Here is a 16805-nt window from a genome sequence, read left to right as displayed (position 1 = left end):
TATAAAATTTGATTTTATTTTGTTTATAAACTTGTTCAACAGTGCAGTATAAGAAATTATCGGCATACATGAAAATTAATCAAAGATCTGGCATCCCTAAACCATCGTCAGCTGTTTTACTGTACTCTCCAGTGAAAGCAAACGTTTGAGAATTGTAAAAGTAAACAAATTTTTGGCCGCGAATAAAATATAAACAATGAAAAACAAAAGATTAATGCATCCGCGTAATATTTTCCGGACGCCGCCGGATTACACAGCACTAGCCATCAAATACAAAGACTTTCGTAAAGTCTGCAAATTGGTATGTGGTTTTATAGACAATAAATTCTTATTGTTAATAAATTTTCCGCTTTCAATACAGGAGCTTACTGGCAAGGTTTACATAGACTATCGCAATGAGGCGACATTGCGCGCGCTCACACAAATGCTGCTGGAAGAGTACTTTCAACTGCACGTCGAGTTTGCACCCGGCAGTCTTGTACCCACTTTGCCGCTACGTTTGAATTACATTTTATGGCTAGAAGATCTGATTGCGTCTGCTAAATTAACTGCTGCAGCAGAAATACACGGTATTGATATAGGCTGTGGCTCTTCCTGCATATACTCGCTCTTAGCGGCGCGTAAAAACTCATGGCACATGCATGCGCTTGAGTCAAATAACAGCAATTTCACATATGCACAAAGCAATGTAGCATCTAATAAACTGGAAGAGTTTATAGAAATATACAAACAGACTGATAAGCAAATTATTTTCAAAGACTTCTTCAATGCCAAACCAGACGTAAACTTTCATTTTTGTCTCTGCAATCCACCATTTTACGATTCTTCACTACCTAATCCGTTCAATGCTCGAACAAGGAATGAGGACAAACGTACACCGCCACACAACTGTCACACGGGTCATAACGAAGAGCTGGCTTGTGTAGGTGGCGAAGTGCAATTTGTGCAGCGCATTATTGAAGATAGTGCGCTTTATCCACAGCGCGTTTGGTAAGTTCTATTTCTAATTAGATTTTGAATAACACTAATATTTGTTTGTATTTTATAGCATTTACACGTCTATGTTGGGTCATAAAAGCAGTGTTGCGCGCGTTATGGATATTTTGTCTAAGAAACTCATTAGTAATGTGTGTACTACGGAATTTTGTCAAGGCAACACCACACGTTGGGGCATTGCTTGGAGTTTTAGTAGTGATTTCAAACTGCAGAATTAAGTTCTAATTTTAGTTCGATTTCATAGATAACTAGCGTATGAATTACATCTATTAAAACATTTTAAATTATTTTGAAATGCCAACATAGTTTTTACATTACAAACACAACTAGAGAAGCGCTTATTTTGGACCAAAAATTACATAACCTCAAAACTTGTAAATATTAAGTTCCTTTTTGGAAATAGTTTGTGAAGATTGTACCAGTAGCCGGCATTTTGTATAATATAAAATTCAATATAAATTTCAAATGCGGACTAGAGAAGGTTGAAGAAACGTTCTATACATGAGAACCGAACTGCTAATACCATTGTTAGGTTAAGGAGATAATATTTATCTATTATTAGTGAGAGTTGTTTTAAATCAACCAGCGTTATAACCAAGCAACGACAGTTCTAACGGTATCATTTTAAGAATCTACATATTTCAGACGTCGATGTAGGAAAATTTTTATATTATTTTTTTTTTTTTTAACAATTATAAGTCCGTATTATACTCACCGACAGCCTTAAAAAAGCACAAACTCACAATTTTGTTGTAGTTTTTTTGGTTTTTTTGTTTATTTTTATTACTTTACTTTCACTAAATTAATGCTGTTAAGATTTTATTTCAATTTTATTTATTTTTCTCAAATTTAGTCACCTTACAATTTCAATTGCTATGTGTTTTTGTTGTTTTATTTTTTTTTTTTTGCAATTTTCTTCAAATTTAAAATTGTGTCAATTTGTTGTTGTTGTTTCTTTTTCTTTTAATGTTTTTCAATTGCAATACTGTTTAGGAGGTTGTAAAGAGAGCTCATGTGGAGACGCCACCAATGAAGAAGCAGCAGCGTGTAGAAATTTCAAATGTGTTGTTGCTGTTGTTACTCTTGTGTTTTGGTGAATTTTTTCTTAATTTCCTTATATTTGTTTATTATTATAGTAAAATACATTGCGGTATTGAATTGCATTTTTTTTTTACCATTTTCACACCGACTAACGGTTTTCAATTAAAAATTTGTATCAATTAATTAGTGTAAAATATTGCATAGAATTAAATGCTAGAAATAGAGCTAATTACCGTTGTAAATAATGATAAATTGATTTGTGTAAAGTAAATAACAATCAGTTAATTGCTGATTCGAGAGAGTGTTTAATGAGTTAACTAGTTGGATTTGAATGCATGTATGTGTTTGTAGTAAAAGGGGTCATAGGAGAGTCAATGTAAAGCGTTAGAACGGTAATTGATTTGAATTTTGTTTGCTCATAGTTTCACACAACAACAATAACAAATATGATTTTTTCTTTCAGAAATTTACCGTAATCTACCATTTTTTTATGAAACCCCAATTGAAAGTGCTGTGGATTCCGAGTGCTTACACGTGTGCTTGGGTGTGTGTGTGTGTATAGCTTTCAATTAAAATCAAAATAAATATTAATTTATTGGAGAATTTTTAGTTCCACAAATTTTCTGTGTGGCTTGTGTGGCATGTGTAGCAGGGCTGTGCCAGGGCTTGAAGTTAAATTTCATTTATTTCTATTTATTTATTTTTTTATTCAATTTATTTTCTTCTGTTTGCTCGCTTGCTTGCTTACATACAGACAATGTACTGCCTGTGTTTAATTGCTATGAAATATGTTGAACTTTTTGCCATTATTTGTTAGTATGTACTTGCTGTTTGTTTTGTAATGAAATAGTTTTTTTGGTTGTTGTTGTTTTGGTTGTTACTCTGGTAAACATTGTTTACTTATTTTATAAATATTAATTACTCTTTGGTATTTGTTGTTGTTGTTTTTATGCACTTTATTTTTGTGTATGGAATTTGGTTTGCAGTTTGAAATAAATTTCATTTCATTTCATTTATTACATTAATTACTGTTATTAATAGTTATATTACACGAATAAAAATCAGAGAGCGTGTTGCTGATAAACGAAATATGAATAATTCTGTTAAAAAGCTTTAATTTTATGAAAATTTTTGGAAAAAATTTTAAAATATTTTGAAAAATCTTTTCAAAAGTAGCTGGCTTAATATTTTTCAGTCAAACAGTCGACTGGAGAACCCAGCAGCACATATATAGGAACTCGACTCCAACAATTTATAGATTTTTTTGATAAATTCTATGAGCGGCGATTTCTTAGAGTGCAACTCTGAGCGAATACTTCGCTAACATCTCTCACACGCGGTTAAAAATAGAATATACAGGGCTGTTGTGGATTATGATAGTTGTCGGAATCAGATTTCAAACCGACAAAAAGTTCCTGTTGGTGTCATGAATTCTGAATGTATGGGTTTGATGTTCGAATCAGAAATTTGTTTGGTTTTAGGTGTCATGGCAACCAATTTTAACGGTTTAATTATCAGAAACAAACCAAGATATCACCTTCATTGCTGTTAGTCTGGAAAAGCGTCTTGAAATTGATTAAATTTGAATTTTCAGACATTTAAAAACCAAATCAAAGAATAATCGTAAATAAAATTTTGCATTTTTGAAACCCTCCATGAAAAGGGTTCTCTGTAAAAATATTGATTTTACATTTATAAAAGTAGCATTTAAAGACTCTTCGAATTCAAATCGAATAATGATCGTTCCTCGAACCGAAATACCTATAAACCTCTTCATGAAAAGGTACTTCACTAAGTCTAAAAACTAATACAAACACATTCAGAACTATGATTTTAAGACACTTTAAACCAAAACCAAAGCATGTTTGTTTCCGATTCGTAATGCTTGGCAGTTTTCCAAAAATGTGCCCTAAACTGCATTTAAAGTACCTGAAGTACGAAAAAAAGTTATACTATCACTTCATCTCTTGATTTTTAACCAGGAAGAAGCAAATTTAGATGTAGATATCTATATCTCCAAAGATATGAAACGTTGAAGTTCTTTCTATCGTTGGAGCCAACCAAAACTGCACCCAAATGTTTTTGAAAAGATCTTGAGGCCTAATGTTGTTAGATCAAGAGAAAAAGCTTGTATTAAGTACTTGGGAACTTAACCCATTCTCTCCCATTGTACTCGCTTGGGTAGAGAAAATAATATATATTTTTTTTAACCAAGTGAGTGAAACGTTGAAGTTCTCTCTATGGTTGAAACCAACTAAAACTCCAACTAGATGTTTTGGAAAAGATCTTGAGGCATAAAGTTGTTAGATCAAGAGAACAGGCTTGTCTTGAGTACTTGGGAACTTAACCCATTCTCTCCCATTGTACTCGCTTGGGTACAGAAAGGAATAATGTTTTATTTTTTTTTTTAACCAAGTGAGTACAATGGGATCGAATGAGGTTTCTGTACCATTTTTTTCTGTACCCAAGCGAGTACACTGGGAGGGAAAGGGTTAAGGGCTCCAAAAATTTTACCAAAAAAGTTTAGAAATGTCTTCAACCATTTAAAATTTTAATTGATTTTGGCTCTTAGGCAGCTATTACAACTATTTCTTAGTTATTCTAAGGTCTCAATGTATATGCAGTTGAACTTTCATAACTCGAACGTCTATAACTTGATGTTCTCCAAAACTCGAGGTCTTGGATAGGCAATAGAAGTCAAATTTCATACAAAATAACCTTCCATAACTCAGAAGCCTCTTTAAACTCGAAGTTTTTTTGGGGATTTTGGTGATTTGAGTTAGGGAGTTCCATTGTATATCTATATTTTCAAAGTATTCTAGGTGGAACACAGGGCCTCAATATTATGTTACATGGTTAGCAACACGCTCTCAAAGCAATCTAGCACTTTTACGTCAATTCAGCAAAAAATGAGAGTAAAACTTATACCGAGCTCTATATATAATCTGATGTCAACAACTACATAATTTGGCAAAGCTTTTGTTTATTGCTGGCGCGATTCTACAATCTTCACCAGCTAAAATACATAGACTACATTTAATTATATATTTTAATATTCATATTACTACTTTTTTTGTAAATTAAAAAATATATTTATTTCAGTTACTTATTGTAAAGCTCAAAGAGAATGTATTGTGAAACCCCTATGCTGCGGAACAGTGCAGTAAAACGAGTTTAAAAAAATGTATTCAACAAAAAAAATGCATCAAAAATATTTCCTAAAAATGTATAAAGTTATAAATATTTGCAAATTTTTTATTAAAAAATAAATGATTTTCATATTGTGTTAAACTAGCGAAAATGCAACACTGCGCACATATGTTTGAACCGTTATAAAGTGTCAATTTTTAATTTTTTCATTTTCATTTCAATTTTTTCTTGATTTTTTCTTTTCATTTTGTGTTCATATTTCTTTAACATTTATCATTTGCTATTAAATTTCTCAACAATTTTTATTTATTTATTATTTATGTACTGTTTCTCAGCTCTTAGAAGAAAGCTTGTGTTTTACGAACGCTGCTCTTTTCGCTCAGTGTATGCAATTGTAGGTGTATGGCAATCATATGGTACATATGCCTTAAATCTCAAATATTTTGCTTCACAAATGGCATGGTATTCTCATCATTAGCTATGTGTCTTTATGCTTTCTTTAATTAAGTTATTTTATATATAATTCAAATTGTATTTACTTAACATTTTTAGCAATTATACTTCTTCATATTTTAGTGTTATAGCTTTACGCTTTCTTTAATTAATTTTTCTGTTGCAACATTGTTTTTTGTTTTTGTTTTTTTCTTTTATGAGGAAAATGTGGGCACAAGATTCTCTTATTCGGCTATTTCCTTGCGAATTTTGTGTCCTCTGAATGAGGCTTGAATTTTGGTGGCTGCCTTATTCAATTCCGGATCACTGAGATCGATATCCAGCTCTTCAGCCACCTTCTTGGTGATCTCCTGTATGTCGACATCGTCGGGCGTATCTTTGGTCACAACTTTGCGTGTCAAATGGCCACGGAATGCAGCCTGGATTTTCGCAGCGGCATCACACAGTTCTAGAATGAGAATAAGAGTGTAAGAGAATAGTGGTTAGATCAAAATCGTAATTTGTATTGTACGCTATTTTTTATAAGTATGACAACCAACTTTAAATTTGAACTTCTATAGAAGATATTTCAAAACACACTTCTCGCTAGTAATAAGATTCATTCAAAGGATGTCGCATGATTTGACGCAAAAAAACCTTCTGGTCCGAATCAACTCCTGCGATAAGCTGCTGAACGGACGACCATCTACTGCCAACAACTGGACCCCTTGAAGGCGATCGACCGGAAACGTCCAGAATTGGCCAACAGGACAACGTCAGAATACAAACTTCGTTGATGACTCGTCAGAAGCTAGGGGAGCTCGGATTGGAGGTTTTATCGCATTCACCATATAGCCTGGACATAGCGCCAAGTGATTACCACCTGTTGCGGTCCATGCCGAACGCCCATGGTGGTGTAAAGTTGAACTCAAAAGAGGTGAAAAGTGGCTGTCCGAGTTCTTCAAAAGCAGCCTTAAAATCAACGAAAAGGTGATGTTGGTCGATCCTCTTTTCACGGGTTTTTTTCAATATCTGGCATAGTGGATATCTGGTCCGTTGTAGGTTTCGAGATCTAAAGCCACTTTGATAAGCTCTAATCAATTTATTGACTTTAGTCTTTAGTCTTCCACACAATACCATCGATAGAACATGATATGCGATATAGAGGAGACTTATCCCACGGTAATTGACGTAGATTGTGGGGTCTCCCTTTTTATGGATTGGGTACACTGAGATTCCAATCGTCGGGCATGCTTTCACCAACCATATTCTGCAAAGAAGCTGATGCATTCACCTTATCAGTTCTTCGTCACCTCATTTGCATAGCTCGGCCGGCAATCCATCGGCCCCACCACTTTTCTGTTCTTCAAGGGGCTAATTGCTATTCGAATTTCTTCATGGTCGGGCAATGGAACATTTGTTTCATCGTCATCGATTGGAGAATCAGGTTCGCCATCTCTTGGTGTTGTACTTTCAGTGTCATTCAGGAGGTCGGAGAAGTGTTCCTTCCATAAATCCTATACGCCCTGGACATCGGTGTCCAGATTACCAGCTTGGTTTCTACATGAGGATGCTTCGGTCTTGAAACAAATTCTTGTTCTCTTTTTACTTATGACGTCACAACTAATATATTTTACTGTCAAAATAATTGTCCAAAAAGTAACGACTTCAAACTGTCGTAATCTCTTTTTCCTTCATTCTTGCTATAGCAATAGGAAAGAGAGTATTGGCTGCATCTAACAACATTTCTACAATTTGTGCAACATTTCACACCTTCAAAGATTTTGGTGACCAAAAAAAAAGAGAATGAAATGAAATTTAGCTCAGTTTTGATCAATGCATGGCATGGCTTATTAAAGTTGCAACAGCAGCGCTGCGCCTAACATGCATTTATAATACAAAGGCACCTAAGCATATGTACATACTCGCTTCTGTAGAGTTGTAGCTTGCAAGCACGAATTTTCAGGTGCTGCATGATGAAAAGTTTTCGTAATAAGTCATTCGTGCCGTGACAGTTGAATTAGGGCCACGAATGTGGTCTGTAAGGTTTTACACAATAGTGTTGATGGTCGCAGCAGAAAAATTTAAAACATACTATATCTTTTGACAGGAAATATAACCTGCTAGCTGTTGTGACATGTGAAATACAAACAAAAACCCCTTGCAAAGAGTGCTGAATCGAGGTTCTTTAAGGGTGAGACTTTTTATACAGAAATGTAGGTTCACCTGAAGGATTCAGTGGCATTTTTACGACACTGCTTTTGTCAAGGAAAATTTTGGGCTTCCAGATATTTTTTGTAAAACAAAAGAACAATATTGAGGTTAGGTCTACACTTTCTATGAACTTCTACGATCATTACCAAATTCTAAAAATTCTTCTGATTACATTCTTTTGATTACAAACTTTCACTTTTTATTGCTTTCCACAATTTCAGTGGCTGTCAAACTTTGAAAATTTCAAGTTTTCAACTTTAAACTTAAAATTTTCATAGTAATTTCACGTTACAACTTTTGCGGTTGATTTTGGGCTTTCAGCGCCTCCAGGTACATGTATATTTCATATATAATACATACATATATATCATATATACACATTCCGCATACATAAATCATTGTTGGTCTACTTTTTGACTGTTAGTGGCGTAAACTTTCCCTTTTTAGCCAACACAATAGTACTCGCTTACAGAACAAAGTTAAAGTTGAAATGTTTCAAAAACAACAACAACAACGAACTGCTACTGGTAGTTACGGAGCTCCACAAAATGTGATTTGTGAGAATTTTGGCGGTAACAAGAGAAAATGTGTAACGGTGTTAAAATACTATTAAAATTTAAAATTAGAAAAATAAAATATATATAGCTTTTGCTAAAGATTTTCTCAATTTAATGTACAAATTTAAAGTAATACTTCGATAACTCGAAGTTCTCCATACAATCGAACTCTTGAATTGGCAGTAGAATTCAAATTTCAAACAATTTATCTTCCATAACTCAGAAGTCTCTCGAACTTGAAGTTTTTTTGTGGCTATGGTGCTTCGAGTGAGGGAAGTTCAACTGTATTTTCAAGCAGTTCCGGAGACTTTTTAAATAATTTTCAAAAAGCTTAAATTCGTACTAAAATTTTTATAAAATCTTTCAGATGTCAATCTAGACAAAAGTGTCTAAAATGGCTTGGCCTATAAGGTGATTACGGAAAACGAGTTTTGATCTACCTTGAGAACCCATGAGCTGCCCGTAACTGAAATTTTCTACTCAATGAATTCTTATCCCTCCAACTAGAGATCTGATCCAACTAGAACCCGAGGCCTAAACTCTTAATGTCGTTTTTATACTCTGAACAGGGTATATTAAGTTTGTCACGAAGTTTGTAACACCCAGAAGGAAGCGTCGGAGGCCCTACAAAGTATATATATAAATGATCAGTATGTTGAACTGAATCGATTTAGCCATGTCCGTCTGTCTGTCCGTCCGTCCGTCTGTCAGTATATATACGAACTAGTCCTTTAGTTTTTAAGATATCGTTTTGATTGCAGATGTTATTTTCTCTTCAAGAAGCTGCTCATTTGTCAGAACTGCCGATATCGGACCACTATATCATATAGCTGCCATACAAACTGAACGATCGGAATCAAGGGCTTGCATGGAAAACTTCCGCATTTTACTACATATCTTCACGAAATTTGGAGTGAGTTATTGTTCATAGAAATAATTTAATTTCCGAAAAATTGTTCAGATCGGTTCACTATAGCATATAGCTGCCATACATACCGAAAATTTTCACATTTGACGTGGTATCTTCAAGAAATTTGATATGGATTACTGCTTAAGGTAATAATATAATCTCCGAAGAAATTGTTCCGATCGGTTAACTATATAACCTTAATGTTTCTAGCAAACAACCCGGTTAAAAAGAATTAGTAAAATATTTTCTTTTTTTTACTTACTTTTCTTACGTCTTTAGATTTGCTTAAGCACATAGTTACTAAAAGAAATGCACCTGTGAAGGGTATATTAGCTTGGCTACCGCCGAAGTTAACGTTTTTTCTTGTTTTGTTTTGTTTTCGGACATAAAGGTTAGGTTAGATTTAGTGTTTGTCTTTCAACACACCTAGGCTTTTGGGAAGCTCATTGTGAAACCACTGCGACTGGAATCCAGACATAAAAAATAAAGAGAAAATGTAATATTAACAAAAGGAAAAACTTTCGATGTTGGCTAGATATATTTACCATCAGTTCGTCCTTTATTATTCTAGGAGTGAAAGAAAGAACAAAGTTGAGAGTTCAGAGATGTCACTTTAAAGTGGTTCAACCTAGCTATCGTCAATACTACAAAGTTTTGTTTTACCGATTTTTGTGGGATATTGTCTATTGTGAATGGTTTATTTTTTATTGATTCGTTTCACGGCTCTCTAAGGCTTGACGAATCGAAGACTGCTATTAAAATCAAATTTTCCGCGAAGCACGCGGACTACATGTGACAATTTAAATATAGATTCTATTCATACTCATAAACACTATGGCAACCAAGAACTCTTTCAATATTCAATAAAATTGAAAAGTATTTAATTTGGTCACATTTCATTGCATTCGCCACAATCACGATGCCATTGCGGCACACTTCAACGAACTTAAAAACTTGCTCAAATCACGTCGAGCGAAGTGAATTACTTTCATTGCCGTTGGCGTTTGGTGCTGCTGAAGGAATGCAGAATGGCACCGAGAACGATTCATTGTTGGCAATCGAATTTGCCGAATTTCGACCAACAAACGGCTTTCGGACGTGATCGGGTGAATAGCAATAATTTGGACTGTGTGATTTTCAATTCGTATGTAAGGTTACAAAAACAACACGAACACACACATGTGAACGGCAGCACATACATACATACATTATACTACAAAAATGCAATCTCAGTCAGAGAGCAAATATGAAAAAATGCCTTCAACACGACAGATGTGAAGTCATAGAACGTGCCACTGCATCTCATACGAGTACGCTTCCATATACGAGTATGCAAATATCAACATTTACGTGTTGCAAGCACCCATTTTTCTCTCACTGTGTTTATGACATACTATACAACAACACCAATGGCAATAACAATGGCTATAATGCAGAAATGGACACACCAACGAGTGGCCACAGCATCAGCTGTCCGGCAGTGACTTGCAACAAATTATTGCGGCTAAAGTTTACAATGTTGCAAGCAAACAAATAAGTCTGTCAATGCCAGCAAATTCTAAGGACAACTTGCCTTTATACTGTTAGCATTCTAGTAGTTGGTTAGTTTACAAGCAGTGATTTTTCATCCCTGAAAGTGGTTAATTAGTTGATTTGGTTTCATAGGAGTTGTTATGGATATGCAAAAGAGGTTTAAACTACTGAGTATACTATAAGACTTTTGTAGAAGTCTCATGTTTTTCAAAACATTTATAGAAAACTCGACTGACGAATATCTTCAGTGAGAAACCTACCACATCTATAGAAGTAATTCGAGGAATAGTATGCATCCCCAATCTATTGCTGTTTCAGAACACTTCAAAACTTAACCTCAACTTTTTTTCAAACCAAACATCTCCATCGAATAATTCCACGTCTGCGGAACAATTTTGATCTCGTGTTTTGCTGGTTCATGGTGCTCGTAAAACTGATTTTGTGTCCGTACAATGAAGTAAGGCATATGATCTCCTTTGAAATGTGAACACAAACTATGTTACCACATTATTCATTCCAGACTAACTGCTGCATTGCTCTCACAGGTGGGCATTTACACAATTGTTTGATTATCAACGACACATGACACCAAGGACTTAAGCAATGGGACATTCAAAGTCTATATTCATTGCAAATTGCCTTTTTGCACTTGTGATTAAAATGTCGGATATGCTGAGGTGTGTAGGAAATGAAAGCCTTGCTTATTAAATAGGTACTGATTTGTTTTTTTAATAAGTTAGAAAGTAATTTTTGAATATTGCATTGAATATTCTCCTCTCTGATATGCTCTTTACATTTCAATTTTAAATAAAGTGCTCTATTATTTATTTAGTCCACATACCTCTTAAGATTGTTAACTTTTAGCCTACGAAATTGTTTGAAAATGATAGTTTTGAAAGATTAAGACGTCGGGTTTTACTTCTTGACTCTTAGATATGAAGAAATCTCACAAGCAATCTCTTGAATTGAGTACAGGTTTGAAAATGTTCTATATTTTCTGAACCCTGAAGTACGATAAAATTTTCAGATGTACTCATTGTTAAGGTAATTTTCGTTTGTTAAAAGTTCACACTTCGTTGCTTGTTCGTGTATTCTTGTCCAAAAAAATACCGTAGCGATGCCCCAGCCTCCATATTCGTCAGCAATGACTCCGTGTGACTTTTTTCTATTTTCAAAAATAAAGTGAACCTTAAAGGTCGTTTTACAATCAAAGATGAACTCGCTGAAAGAGTTTGGCTATCCCAAAATCGACAGTAGAAAGAAACATTGTCATAAGTGCATTACTATCTATTTTGAAGGTTACAACTGTAATATATATAAATAAATAAGCATTTCTTCAAAAATCGAAAATTCCCGTTATTTTTTGAACATACTTCTTATTCTCAATGTATCTAAAAATGACAGCCGATCCATTGTAAACCTTTTTTGTCTAATATTGACAATGAACGAATTCACTGGCGTTCAGCTAACCAGTTTTTGGAAGAAATTGTCGTATGGTTAAGATAACATTTGTTCAAAACTTTATTTATTTTGAGCAAGCGAACTTTGCTATCGTAGTTGAAGTGATTTACATATATAAAGTATACTACTCCGCAATAGGATATTTCAAATCATAAAAATCAAAAAAAAGGTCGGAAGAAACATGAAATTTCTTAAAAATCTACAACATGAATTTCCCAACAGGCATTTCATTTACCTTCCATCCACCACAGTAGTGCAGCCTTTCTGTCTGTCTTATTCCGGTTCTGTGCGACTGCTCGTCACAACACTGCTACTGTTTAAACTCATTCGACCCAGTTTAATAAATAGCATTTATGCGTTTGCCACGCACGCCACACTCTGCATGCGGCCGCCAAAACTGAGCTCACAATGGCAAATAGTCGCGCGGGGCTTGCGGCTGGCACACATGATGGACGCTTGCCAAGCATGCAATGACGTCGTGGACACATACATAACACACGTAACTACATGTGTCCATATATGTGCGGTACATGTTTTGTTGAACTTTGAAAAACATAGTGAGCACTTGGGTGTGTGTGTGTGTGTACAGTCACATATACAAACATATACAAGCTGTGCGCCCCAGCTGATTGTGTGTGTCGTTTTTTCCGCTTGTTTGCCCGTTATGACAACATGATGGGCTTCTAAATATACGTTAATAGTTACCGACATATACAGTTGAATATATAGCTAGGGATCTGGAGTGTGAGTGCAAACATGCAGATATACATATATACTATATACACATGTGAGGTTACTGTTCGCTTTTGGTTGGTAATTGAAGAAGTCACTCATACGCCATGTGCGCCTGTCTAACCAACACATTTAAAAAGGCAATTGCAGCGCATTTTACAGTTGATATGTGGCACATTTGGGTTATAATTGGTTGAGTGAACATTCGGTACAAAACATTTATGTTTAGGGTAAGGGGAGTAGGTTATGTTTGTTGTCAAAAATTCAATTTTGAAATAGAAAACATGCAATGAGGGACTTTTGATTTGAAACTATGCGAATTTATATTGAAATATGAATAGAACAATTTGTGTGTTTTCATCTAATCTGCTTTGATCACCCTTCAAGCTTACCTAACCTCAAAATCGAATATATTCTTATTATACGGCTTACTGGAAGCTTTTTTGAAGTCGTTTGCGATTTTAAGTCTCTGTGAAAATCTTCTACAGAAACCGGAATTTAAGGCAGTAGTCTGCTTTACAGACTTCAAAAATTCGATTTTTTTGTTTTGTTTTAAATCTCTTCCAAAACTATCCAAGAATATGTCTTTAAAATTCCAGAGGCCAATTCGACATATTTTCGAAGCTAGAGCAGTTTTACTGGCCGAGCGTCGAGCAGGTGCCTTTAAAGCACGTTTTCTCGAGTTTTCATTTTCACAAGTGTTGGAAAACGGTGCCGGCGATAGCAAAAAGAATATATGACCGATCGAAAAAAAACCAAAGCGATCTAGCTTCAGTATTAAATTATCTTCTATTTGAACTAAAAAAGTTGGACAAAAGTATTATTTAAACTACTTGTTTTGCAAATTAAAGTCAATTTTTTTTTCTTAAAAAAGTGAATTTTTTTTTCAAACTTCGAAAAAATTTGGAATTTTATAACTTCTTCGGTATTTGTTTAGTTCATAAAGAAAAGAAACTTATAAAAATTAAAAAAAAAAAAATTGGTTCGACTGTTTCAGATGCATCGCACGACCTCCATCACCGGCACCGATTTACAAGTGCAGACTCCAGGCGCTCCAGAAAAATGCTTACATCTTTGAAAAAATGTCAATATTTTTTTAACAATAAATATTGTTTTTTAAGCCTTAAATATAGTACACTATCGTCTTAAAATTCCGTTTACCGCAATCATTTCCTTCCCTTTCAAAAAAAATTGCTGAAAAAACGATTTTTTTTCGGAAGCAGACTACTGCTTAAAGTAAAATTTGGTACAAAAGATCGTACTAAGAAGAGGCATATTTGAATGTAATTTTGTTTTGGAAAGAGGGCGTGGCCGCGCCCCCTACGAAGTTTTTTGTACATATCTCGTACACTACAAAAGCTATATCAATCAAAGTCCTCAGAGTTGTTTAAATTAGGCATATCCTTAAATAATATAAAAATTGAGGAAATCAGATTATAACCACGCCTACCTCTCATACAAAGGTTATGTTAAAAGCTACTAAAAATGCTTTAATTCAAAATACACCAGAAATCTTCATGGTAAAGATAGCACACAAGAGCTGTATTAAAATTTCTATACATAAATTTATGGGTCAAAGATCATATCTAAGGAACTACTCGACATTATCTTGGTATCCTATACCACAATTTTAAGGTTATGATTCGTTTACTCAATCTATAATTTAAGCACCAGTGAAGTTATCGGGACAGAATTTTATACAAGTACATACGTCATTTATAGTGTGTCATCGCCCATCAATTTTCAAAGCCTCAGTGCTTGTGACCAATTTTTTACCGAAAATATAGGTAAATCTCTCAGATATTCTAAAAAATTTCACAGGGGATGTTTTGCTTATAATAGTGTGTTTCTGTGCCGAAAATGGAAAAAAATCTGGTCAATATTTCCTTCAGCTCCAGTTACCTCATATACTGATTTTAAAAGTTCCGGTGGGCTTTATAACGTATATATGGTTGAATATGTTAGCATCTTTTAAGTGGACATATAATCGAAAATAAGTGAAAACGCTCTAGGAATTACACCTGCTATCTGGCAGAGAAATGGTGAAACGATATGGAGTAATAAATTCGATATTTATAAATATTATGCATCTCGCGCCCTCTAGCGAGTAATATAACGTTATGAAAAACAACTAAAATTCCCAAAATATAAATACAAGAAATATAATACACTAAAACCCTCCAAAATGAGTATAATTATTCTAAAATATCCCTTCCCACCTGAGCTTAAGCTTGCGCTTACCTTTATTTAGATATCATATTTTGCGCCATTGCAACCTTTTCGAATACAAATAGCGCGCGGTCATAACCTTGTTATTTTTCGTTGCTTTCACGGTATAATTTATGGAAATCAAATTCGAAAGCACTCTACAATGAATTTGTAATTTGATTTATCAATGCGGATGGCAAGTAAAAGCATTCGGGGATACGCGCTACCGCAAAGCAATTTAATTAATAGTAAAATGCAACCTTTGCTGCTGCATGCCACCACCAACGAGTACGCAGCGAGGAAGCCACAACAGCATACAAACAAAGAGCCTGCATTCCAAATGCCTGTATGGCTGTTGCGCACCCAAACGGGTTTAGTAAGCGCAACTGTTGCCTTTGAGATTTCATTTGCTAAATGCATAAGCGTAAAGGTAAAAACGAGCTAAGAGCACTCTTGATGGCATCAACATGCGAGTACTTGCTCGTGCAGCTTTTAGCGATGTGCTGTCGTTATTAATAAAAGTTCCGAAAGCATGCCACTTTGCACCTGCAACTCGGAATTTATTCGATAAATTGCAACTTTTTTGTTTTTTTTTTTTGGGGAGATGAATGAGTAAACGTTATTTATTTTTGGTGTTATTATAATTGTGTAGTTTATATATCTCCAGAACTACTCGACCAATTTAAACGGAATTCGTTTCATAACATTTTTTGTCACTCGAATCGAAAATGTGCGAAATCGGTTCACAACCACGCCAAATTTCCATATTACACACTTTTAAATTCCATCTGAAAGTCAACGGACTTTACAATATATAAATTAAGCACCAGCGAAGACATTGGAACAAATTTGTCCACAAACACGCATTCGAGATGTGGCATCATTCATTTAAAAATTGCTCCAAATATCGGACATGAGGACCCAAAGCTTGTAATTAATTTTTTATTGAAAATATCGGTAAATCTCTCAGTTATTCTAAAGAAATTGAAAGGAGATGTGTTTCTTATAATGTTGTGACTCTTTGCGAAAAATGGGCAAGATCAGGTCAATACTTCCTTTAGCTTCCATATACCTCCTATACACACACTTTCAAATTTCCGGTGGATTTAATTCGTATATCGGTTAATATGTGAGAAAATGAGCCTTTCGAAGGACTTTTCTTAAATAATTCTGTTTCAACATACCCCATCTGTGGAATATTGTATAGTGACTGCGAGGTCTGTGAGGCGATTTTCGTAATTTTTTTTTAAAGAAAGTACTCGATCGAATGTTTCGAAGTGTTTGGATATAATAAGGTATATTTTCAGCTATAGTTTAAGACAATAATGTTGGAAAGTATGTGGTGTCTTGGGAGGCGCCAAAGAAAAAGTTCCCCAACTGCTGACATGGTTCCAGCCGAATGAGTAGCTGAAACTAAAAGATTCAAAAAGGGTATTCAAGTTGATGGAATTTTCTATACAATGACCTATGATTTTTGAAAAAATAAAAAAAAAATGGCGAATGGCGTTGCTCTGAAAAAATGTCGTTTTTTAGGTAAAAATAGTGTTTTTTAAATGCAAAATTTTCAATTT

The 16805-nt window shown here is 34.5% G+C and overlaps 2 protein-coding genes across 4 annotated transcripts in view; one reads left to right on the top strand and one right to left on the bottom strand.

Annotated features, from left to right (window-relative positions):
- Positions 1–110: 110 nt before the first annotated feature.
- LOC105210936 (U6 small nuclear RNA (adenine-(43)-N(6))-methyltransferase) lies at positions 111–1297 on the top strand. The gene is made up of 3 exons (XM_011182148.3): positions 111–301; positions 362–990; positions 1049–1297. Exons 1-3 carry the CDS (start codon positions 197–199, stop codon positions 1212–1214), a joined length of 900 nt encoding a protein of 299 aa, XP_011180450.2. The 5' UTR covers positions 111–196; the 3' UTR covers positions 1215–1297.
- Positions 1298–4596: 3299 nt separating this feature from the next.
- LOC105210939 (uncharacterized) overlaps positions 4597–16805 on the bottom strand; it is a 213628-nt gene continuing 201419 nt past the window's right edge. For all 3 annotated transcript variants that reach the window (XM_011182150.3, XM_054233131.1, XM_029039426.2), the window contains one exon: positions 4597–6088. In XM_011182150.3, the coding sequence (XP_011180452.1) occupies positions 5865–6088 (224 nt within the window). In that variant the 3' untranslated portion in view covers positions 4597–5864. The remainder of the gene's footprint in view (positions 6089–16805) is intronic.

Source organism: Zeugodacus cucurbitae, chromosome 6 (genome assembly GCF_028554725.1).
Source record: "Zeugodacus cucurbitae isolate PBARC_wt_2022May chromosome 6, idZeuCucr1.2, whole genome shotgun sequence".
Classification (NCBI taxonomy): Eukaryota; Metazoa; Arthropoda; class Insecta; order Diptera; family Tephritidae; genus Zeugodacus; species Zeugodacus cucurbitae.
Note: the sequence above shows the minus strand (reverse complement) of the source record. Positions and strands in the feature narration are given on the sequence as shown.

Excerpts from the sequence above, each read along its gene's own strand:
- LOC105210936 (XM_011182148.3), top strand. The coding sequence starts at position 197 with ATGAAAAACAAAAGATTAATGCATCCGCGTAATATTTTCCGGACGCCG. Across the intron at positions 302-361 it reads TTCGTAAAGTCTGCAAATTG|GAGCTTACTGGCAAGGTTTA; the intron begins GTATGTGGTTTT and ends CTTTCAATACAG. Across the intron at positions 991-1,048 it reads CTTTATCCACAGCGCGTTTG|CATTTACACGTCTATGTTGG; the intron begins GTAAGTTCTATT and ends TGTATTTTATAG.